Source organism: Anopheles nili, chromosome 2 (assembly GCF_943737925.1).
Source record: "Anopheles nili chromosome 2, idAnoNiliSN_F5_01, whole genome shotgun sequence".
NCBI classification, from domain to species: Eukaryota; Metazoa; Arthropoda; class Insecta; order Diptera; family Culicidae; genus Anopheles; species Anopheles nili.
In genome coordinates, this window is record NC_071291.1 from 50,485,186 (window position 1) to 50,495,075 (window position 9,890).

Genomic DNA, 9,890 nt, shown 5'->3' on the forward strand with positions numbered 1-9,890 from the left:
CTAGTGACGCGCATTCCTCTCGGCTTTGCACAGGCAGGAACGAGAGCGCTATATAGCTCCTTTATAGCGATTCATAACGAAAGACTTGGTTGGTGAGAAAAGCTACGAACCTGCTCAAGTTGATGGCGCTGGACGGAATTCGTTGTTAAAAACTACCACCGGAATCTTCGGCGGCACGATCGTGCAGAGGCTTACGTCGACCGATGTAAATCGGACGATTTCAATCCATGGACCACAGTCGCCCATCGGGAGTGCCGCCGGTAGCATCTTGTGTAAGAAGATACGCCGTTTAGCTCAGCCGAAAAACAATTTTTGTACTATAGTACAAATCGAATAGTTTGATAACTTCATCACAGGGCCACATTGTGTGCTGTGTTCAAACTATTGGTACACTAGTGCATACATTTTTCATCTGATTATGTTCGATAAGTTGTTGTTCGTGGTTGGTGCGTGTTGTGCCCTTGCTTATCTCCAGGTGGCTCGAACGGAGCAGAGTGATTATGAAATCGATCACGACGAAGAAGGCTTTTGGATAGGCCACGGGCTCGGAAGTCGTAAAGAAGGTGCGTTTTGTCATTTCCGCTTGTATGGAACCGTATCAGCATAGATGATATAACATCATCAGCAAGGAAATGCTGACGATGGGAATTCATGTTAAACCTTGAGTTGAGCTATCAACTAACTAAACATAAACCAATTTTTCTTTACTTTCATATTCATACGGATAACGCATCTTTGATTGCGCGAATCGTTTTGGATTTCTTCGCGGATACAGGTGACGAAGTCCTGACGGTGCTCCTCAAATCCGTAGGCCCGTTCGTGGAACCGCAAAATGTTACCGTTGTAGAGAAGTTCACCGCAGCTGATGGTGAAAGTATTACGTTTACACAATTCAACTCATCTAAGGTAAACGCATATTACAAAACGTAATGATGGTGATAAAAAGTGAAATTAATGGTTTCACACGAAGGTGGCCTTACTGTGTGTCAGAGATGGCCAACTGTTTCTGTAGCAACCACAGCGCTCGGTAGTAAAAGTGAAACAGTAGTTTCGATATTTCAGGGTGGCTTGCATTCCACAGATGTTTAGCCTGTATCAGTTGGGACAGTTTTGCTCATACGAGACCGAACTACCACGTGCTGATCTTACATAGAGTATGGTCTCTTATAGCAGGTCCGAACATCACTGGGTTTTGTCGTGGTCGTTGGCAAACAGGCGTTAAGTCATGTAACTGCCCCACGCCGCGCCCAAACACAGTTTTTACGCACGACGGCAAACGCCCGGTACCGGCTTTGGTTTCGTTTCGTACGCCTTAACGGTAAGAGTAGGGTACAACGCGTCATTTCTATTGCAACCTCAATGGAGCGAAAGCGTAGAGAGGCAATAAGAAACGTCGGCAAGTACCAGATTTGGGAGACTACGAATACTACGCCGTTTGATTGTTTTCCTACACGCTACAACGTCACTAGCTAACGAATGGTTGGCGAGATTGTTATAACGGTTGCATATTGACCTTAGCCCCGGGGTCAGAAGTGGAAAGAGATAGATAAAACCGGAGACAGACAACACAAGACAATTTTATCGTCATCAAGGCAAGCGAGGTTTTTGGAATGTGTTCTTAATTGAGTCATATTAGTTTCCGTTTAATTGCATCGCAGCCCACTGGCGATTCCGTTCCAATATTATATCTAGAATCGACATTATTTGCACGGAGCAATTTGATTGTATGTTTATAAAATGCATTTTTGTATTATTGACTGACAAAATAATTTTCCTTATACACATGTAGTTGGCGCATTCTATTTCTATACTCTCTCTTGTTTGTGTCGTTTCAGGTATTGACATACTTTCACGAAGTGGTACTTGATTTCAACCCAAAAAACTTTTACATCCGACTGAAGCTGTTCAACATTACGAGTTTGCGCCTTCAACGAATGGTTTACGGGTTTCGATCGAATGCGATCAAACAGGACGCCAGCTAGAAATGTTTTCCGCAAACTGTAGCCTGTAAATTTTACTCACCAATAGCTTTAGTTTCCATTTTTGGTGTAATAAATTAATTGTTATTGTTATTTTTAAAAAGTAGTTGGTAAGGAATAAAGCCAAAAATGATTTACATCACTATACGTCGAAGTTATTATTCAAACCTGCTAAAGCAACTGAAAAAAAGAGTTAACGAAGCTATAAAACAAACAAGTAATGAGACACTGAGCGAAATTTGGTTTGTTCGTGTACATTAAAACTTCCTGTAGGTGATGTTACAATTATTACATTCATAGTTCTAAAACTTAAACAAACAAGATTTTTTTTGAAACTTAAAATAATAATATAATTATGACAAAGAATATTGTTCAAAAGTACTCATTTTTGTTTTATTTTATTATTCTTTTCTTTCAAATATGCTTCATAGTTTTGAAGTCGAACTGTTGCTTATGGCGCTTATTATAGATCTTGGTGTGCTGTTAGATCAAAAATTAATATTTTACAAACATTTCTATAGCACCATTTCTATAGCATCGTTATTCATCACTAGTGGTGCGCAAGGTATTGTCCTCAAAGACTTTTCACATGGCTCTGTCACTTTCAAAAATTTGCACTTCACAGTAGCGGAACTTTTTTGTTAAGTTTGCTAGTTAAGTTTGGCTACCACATCTTCAGTATAATACAAATATAATCGATGGAACCGAAAAACATTTCACTAGATTATGTTAGTGTGGTTTACAGTGGTCCTGCGTGAGGTTTTAGAATTAAGGTGTTTGTTTTTGGACTTACATTGTTGAAACATTAATGAAAAGCCGTTTATTTTTCAATCATGCTGCCGTTTGAAATCATTCGATTTATTTGCCACTGACAGAGCCATAAGATCTAAGACATACGGATAGAATGATAAGAAATAGAAGATAAATAATTTAACAATTGGGTCACGCGCTTAAGTGTCATATATGTACAAATATACATATATATATATATATATATATATATATATATATATATATATATATATATATATATATATATATATATATATATATATATATATATATATATATATATATATATTTATATATGTATATATATATATATATATATATATATATATATATATATATATATATATATATATATATATATATATATATATATATATATATATATATATATATATATATATATATATATATATATATATATATATATATATATATATATATATATATATATATATATATATATATATATATATATATATATATATATATATATATATATATATATATATATATATATATATATATATATATATATATATATATATATATATATATATATATATATATATATATATATATATATATATATATATATATATATATATATATATATATATATATATATATATATATATATGAATATGTATAAATATTTATATATATATATATATATATATATATATATATATATATATATATATATATATATATATATATATATATATATATATATATATATATATATATCATGAATGATCTGCATAATTTATGAATACCAAGAAACAATTTCGAGCACAAAAGCACAAAAATTATATACATATAAATAAATATATATATATACATATATATATATATATATATATATATATATATATATATATATATATATATATATATATATATATATATATATATATATATATATATATATATATATATATATATATATATATATATATATATATATATATATATATATATATATATATATATATATATATATATATATACATATACATATACATATATATATATATATATATATATGTATATATATATATATATATATATATATATATATATATATATATATATATATATATATATATATATATATATATATATACATATATATATATATATATATAAAGTTCTGCTTACAATCGGATCGAATCTAACAAGGATTGAGAGATACTGATTCCTCTATATCATACTAGCATACCATACTTTAGTTACAGCATAGTTTCGAGAAAACTCGATTAAAAGCCAAAAAAAGACATTTGTACTAATAAATGAAATTGAAAGTATTAATCATTCTATGAGAATGGTGATTGTATAAGTATGAAAATGACAAGAAATCTATAAGGATGTTTTGTAGTAGAATGTAGCATGAAACTTTAGATATAATTAAAGAAAAAATTATTGGTGAAAAGATCAATAATGTGTCTACACATATAAAAATAGGTGTAACTTATTGGTGTTACCACAAAACTCAATAAAAAAATAGAATTATAATCATTGGCTCTCAGATAACCATTAATGAGAACCTGTTGAGGGTAAAAACATCAAGCGATATGTTCAGCATTCATGCGCAAACGAGAAGGAAATAAAGTGCTGTAGGTGAGAAGCTGCAGCTCGCTTTTCTCTGGGTTGTGTGACGCAGGTTTATTGTAAGCATCAGTTCAAGTAACAGAAGACTTATCGTGTAAAAGTGCTGGCTGATTTGATCGGTTAGTAATTGTAATTTTACTTTGAAGGTACGGATAGTAAAATTTCTATGAGTCTCTAACTTTTTAGTGTATAAACATTGTTAGGAACGAGACATTGATGTTGAAAATGTACTTCCAAGCTATGAGAATGAAGATTAAGTTTGTTGTTCAGTGAAGAAGTAAGCTGTGCTATAGACGTGGTATTTCGTGTCAATGTGGTGGTGGTAAAGCCTTTGCTCTTTCAAAGTGTGCATGTCGTGCATCGTTAACGTAGAAAAGAATTGTTTGTTTACATTTTGCTTCATAGCCCCGAACCAATCATTCAAACTTGAATTAAACTGCTATAAAAGTATAAGAACTGTTACTTCCGAATCATTCGGTTAAGTATAAATTGTTTTCTCATATTTCAACAGACGCACAACATCGTTGTTCAAAACACTTTGAATGAAATACGAAATTAGTTATCATAGTGATTCCGAGACGATGGGAAGCCGAGCGCAGTCAGTTATCTGCGACAAAGTCATGGCAGGGTTGCCTCAGCTACTCGACGATCTTCAAAAGCTATCCGAAGACCAAGCCACAGCAGATGTTGCATTTGTACTAGGTCCCGCTGAGGACCGAGTTTATGCCCACCGCATTATCCTAATGGCTCGGTAGATATTGAAAAAGCAATGGAGAAAGTTGCTTCCAAAACGCTGTTGTACATGTTTCAATTGATCCCATTTTTCGCTCATCAGATGCAAAGCATTTCAAAATACAAAACGAGGAGAAATTTGTCGCATTCCTGGATGTACTGTGTCTACTTCTGCTCCTGGTACACCAACGCCTATTCGATTGCCTCACATTGAGCCGGATATCTTTCGACAATTTATTTTGTACGTCTACACAGCAAAGGTAAATAAATAAGACCCACCATATTGAATGATCAATTTAACATGATTTACACAATTGCTGTATTGTTTTACTTCAGCAATTTGTATACAGTTGAAAATGTTATTTTTTATTTATTGTGCTCTAACGGAACGTCCCATTATTCAGATCATGCTGCAGGATTCTAAAGTATTTGAAATGATGACCCTGGCACAAGATATGGGTGTAGATGAACTGAAGATCGCATGTGAAGATCATGTGAGTAAAACAATGTCAGTTGCAAATGCGTGCACGTTTTTAACGGCTGTTATGGAAATAAAGGAAAAGGCATGTGGTAAGTTCAATCATTTTTATTAATTTTTTATTGAAAATATATTGCTCTTTCCTAATATGAGTGCTAATTTTGATTCATAAACGGATGTTTATTTACAATTCAGTCACAATTTAGGAGAAACAATTTATTTGTTATTTTACTAGGTCATGCCATCCACTTTTCTACTTACTTCATCCTCCTGGGCATGTCAATGCTATACATATAAAAGAAAAGTGGGAATCAAACAATCTACCAATGTTGTTGTATCGTTAATTTGCAAATCCAGGCCATCTTCCGGCTATTTAGTCCTTTAGCTAGCTCTTGTCACATTAGAGTCCCGTAAGCTAACATTACAAAGAGCTAACATTGCTTTATCGTGAGTTACGTGAGTTCATTTAAGGGAAATAGTTTGATCGTCGTGTTATGAATGATTTTTTATAGCAATAAATCGCATATAATGTCATCTGTCATGTTTTAAATGTGATAAACACTGTATGGTTCATCCATTTATCACAATATTACGCTGCAGCATCAGCTACGCCTATGATTTTTGTATTTGTCACTGATATCGTTTTAGTTTTCATTCTTATCATCCTGTTCGTATTATGTTATATTATATATTACATAAGGAATACATGTTAGTTGTAATTAGTGTTGGAAAGATACATAATTATTTTCTTTTTTGCAAATAATATTATCCATAAAAACCGTAAACTAATCTACCTCCTCCCCACTAAGCGCATATTTTTTCTTTCATAATCACATCCTAAAGGATTGCTATTGCGCTGCACATTTTAACCTATTATCGACTTTATTGGTCTTCAAGAAGTGTCTGAGAGCTCAGAACAGTAAACAAGCATGGCTAAAATAAGGACCATTTAATAATGAGCTGTTATTTTTAAAGCTTATATTATCTTGTCCAAAATCACTGTAATTAAAGTGTATTAGCTTTGAGTTTTCTTTTGATGAAAGGGATGAGTTTTGAAACTAATTTTTTAGTGATCTCCATCAGCTCTATTGTTATGGAAACAATGATACATCTAATTTTTAACATGATCACATTTTTAAAAAAGTTCTGTTACTGAATGACATCTGTTATAATCATCAAAAGCTCTTTTTTGCTACTTTACATATTATTTCTCTACTAAATCTTTGTTCATTGATATATTGTTCCTTACACTTATCTCTTCAATCATATCAGAACAATCTTCAGAATAATATCGAAATGGCTTGAAAGTTGTACAGTTATGAGTAAGTGTAGACGAAAAGGCTTCATAGGGCTTTGAAAGGAGTTGATATGCCATATACGTAACGTAAGCAAAACTTTTAAACATTTGTTAAATAGATGTGTGTGCAAATACACTGAAGCTCATCTAAGAAATGCCAAATATTTTGACATTCCTACATCAGGGCTGTTCTAATCCCAAATAATCAATCGATATTTTTACCTTAAAAAGATATAAATTATATTAACAATATGGACAGCTGTTGTATAATAATAAAATTGAAAAAAAGAGACAGTATTTTCTGTAAATCAGAATACAATGTTATAAAGCTAATTTTTTAGATAGAAATAGATTTCCAGTCGGATAGTTCATTTTTGTAGCTTGTTTTATTTTCTTATACATAAGCTTTGATTTTGACTAGCGCACATTCATTGAGTAGTTTGTTTTCTAAAAAAAAGTATCATGTTGTGTTAAAAAAAAGTAAAAGTTGGGTTATTCACAACGAATTTATTTTCTGTGCTGTGTAACTTGCACTTAGTTTACACATAATTTGCATTGTGAATCACTGTATGTAAAGGAGATTTTTTTCGTATTCTCGATTCAAAATGGAAAATGGTAACGAAAAAAAATGTTTGAACCATTTTCAATAAATCGAGAAAAGTTTGCGAAAAATAATTCTTATCAACAATCGCCCAGTGTTTCTATCAAACAACTCAAACATGAGGCTTGCCGCCCAAAATGGCGAATACGACTGCTTATGTCAAAATCGACAGATACACCGTAAACAAAGCGGCTTGGTTAGTTTTGTCCTCCACATTTCTATTAAAAAGCAAAAAGATGTCTTTCAAAGGATCTAAAGTTCAAAAAGTAATGGTACAACCCATTAACTTGATATTCCGGTATCTCCAGAATCGATCTCGTGTGCAAGTGTGGCTGTACGAAAACACGCATCTACGAATAGAAGGCCACATCGGTAAGAGCGGATTTGCATGCCGGTTTCAACATTTATTTTGGTCATTTTTGAAGGTGTATTTACAAATATTTCTTTATCATATTTTAGTTGGTTTCGACGAATATATGAATTTAGTATTAGATGAAGCTGAGGAATTTAATATTAAAAAGCAAACCCGCCGTCAACTCGGACGTATTATGCTTAAAGGAGACAACATTACTCTCATCCAGAATGTGCAGAATTAGAAGGCATCATGTGTAACCAACAAATCATGTTTATTTTCCAATTTATTTACATAAAATAAGACTTCTTATAAATGAAGTTTTCATTGTCAGTGTGTTCTGCTGTCTCATAAGGAAAGGAATCGAAATTGAATAAAATGTATTTAAATAACAAAATGATTGCCTTTTGTGTTGTGTCAATAAGGATCGTGAAGGTTGTATAATGAAACAAACATTGAAAGGGTATGCGATTTTTCTTCATTTCTAGGTGCAAAATGTGCAGTACCGTTTTTGGAAAAATGTATCACGTACATTGCAGAAAATGCTTCTGAATGCGTTAAAACTAATGCATTTTTGAATCTCACGAAAGAAGGGCTGATTCAAGTTATTTCGTATGACAACGTAAGTAGAACCACATGTACAATAATTGAACCGTATTATATTCTCATGCGTTGTTTCTCTTTAGCTGGGACTGGAAGAAGAAGATGTATGGCGTTGTGTGCTGGCCTGGGCTAAAAATCAAGCAGGGGTAACTCAGCCAACTGCACATTGGACTGAAGAAGAACGGCAGAGAGTATGCCAATATTTGGCGCCAGTAATTTCCCACGTCCGTCTGTTTCTGATTGACAGTCAAGTTTTTGCAGAAGAAGTCGAACCGACTGGTGCTGTACCGATAGAGCTCTCCCTCGAAAGATATCGTCGAGCAGCATTGCATTCCAACAAATTACTTCCGGCTGCTGGTTCTGCTACAGCACCTGTTCCAGTAGGACCATTAAATGAAAATGACAAACGGTTACAGCCGCGCTTGATGTTGAACCTTTTTCATGGGTCTGCTATTCTGAAAAATGACAAAATTCATTTTCAAGGCACTTTAAACGGATGGTATGGAATAGCAAAGCAAACATGGCGAACGGTTTACCGTGCATCAACGAACGGTTTTGGTGCAACTGCTTTTCACCGGCATTGTGACGGCGTAGCTCCACTGTTTATTATTGCTCTGGTGAGTATATTTTAAAATGTGTTTACTTATTAGAATTGACAAAACTTTTTCATCTGTTTATTTAAAGAGTTCAAGTGGTGCTGTTAGTGGCGGGTTTACGGACGTTGCCTTTGCCAAAAGCAATAGAAAAGGAGGATATTTGCATTCTGAAAAAGCCTTTTTATTTGCTTTAAATTACAACAATGAACCACCCACAAAGTTCGAAATAGTGAAGAAGCCGTACGCCATCTGTTATCATCCAGAGTAAGTGAAAAGAATATGTATAAATACTTTCATATACCTGAACAATATTTTACTTTATACTACAATAATTTCAGTTGTGGGCCTATTTTTGGAGCCGGTGCCGATCTTTTGATTTCAAATAATTGTAATGCAAATATGGAATCATATTCAAACTTTCCTCACTCTTATGATGGACCTAACGCATCATTTGGACATTTGTTCGGAGATTATAACTTTTCAATAATTGATTATGAAGTATTTACACCTGTCCCGCTGTCCACAGGAAATAAAATGAAACATGAAAGATATTCATGAATGATAAAAAAGAAGTCAAATCAGGGGTGTTGGTAGTGCTTGGATTCCCTTAAGCTGAGATTAAGATATGTGTTGTAGCAGTAGTTTTACTTTTAGCGACATATAGCGTTCAGCGTATTAAATGTATGTAAGCACTTGAAATTATGTTTTATATAAGGTAGTAGTCAACTTTCTGTTTACAATATATAATTCTGATCTACTTTATCATAGCATGGATATTACTTCTAATTTATACATTAAATACTAACTATTTACTCGATTTCATTCTGGTTGACGAAGTTTAAGAGACTA

General features: G+C 32.8%; 3 protein-coding genes across 3 annotated transcripts; all 3 read left to right on the top strand.

The window, feature by feature from the left end:
* Positions 1 to 418: 418 nt before the first annotated feature.
* Positions 419 to 1,997, top strand: LOC128721102 (uncharacterized). Its single transcript, XM_053814820.1, has 3 exons — positions 419 to 563; positions 776 to 906; positions 1,836 to 1,997. The coding sequence occupies exons 1-3, from the start codon at positions 419 to 421 to the stop codon at positions 1,980 to 1,982; spliced, it is 423 nt and encodes a 140-aa protein (XP_053670795.1). The 3' UTR covers positions 1,983 to 1,997.
* Positions 1,998 to 4,924: 2,927 nt separating this feature from the next.
* Positions 4,925 to 9,604, top strand: LOC128731034 (uncharacterized). Its single transcript, XM_053824129.1, has 7 exons — positions 4,925 to 5,133; positions 5,218 to 5,374; positions 5,519 to 5,684; positions 8,331 to 8,464; positions 8,529 to 9,062; positions 9,130 to 9,305; positions 9,380 to 9,604. Exons 1-7 carry the CDS (start codon positions 4,925 to 4,927, stop codon positions 9,597 to 9,599), a joined length of 1,596 nt encoding a protein of 531 aa, XP_053680104.1. The 3' UTR covers positions 9,600 to 9,604.
* Positions 7,617 to 8,140, top strand: LOC128731035 (probable small nuclear ribonucleoprotein E). The gene is made up of 2 exons (XM_053824130.1): positions 7,617 to 7,862; positions 7,950 to 8,140. Exons 1-2 carry the CDS (start codon positions 7,628 to 7,630, stop codon positions 8,084 to 8,086), a joined length of 372 nt encoding a protein of 123 aa, XP_053680105.1. The 5' UTR covers positions 7,617 to 7,627; the 3' UTR covers positions 8,087 to 8,140.
* Positions 9,605 to 9,890: the final 286 nt, after the last annotated feature.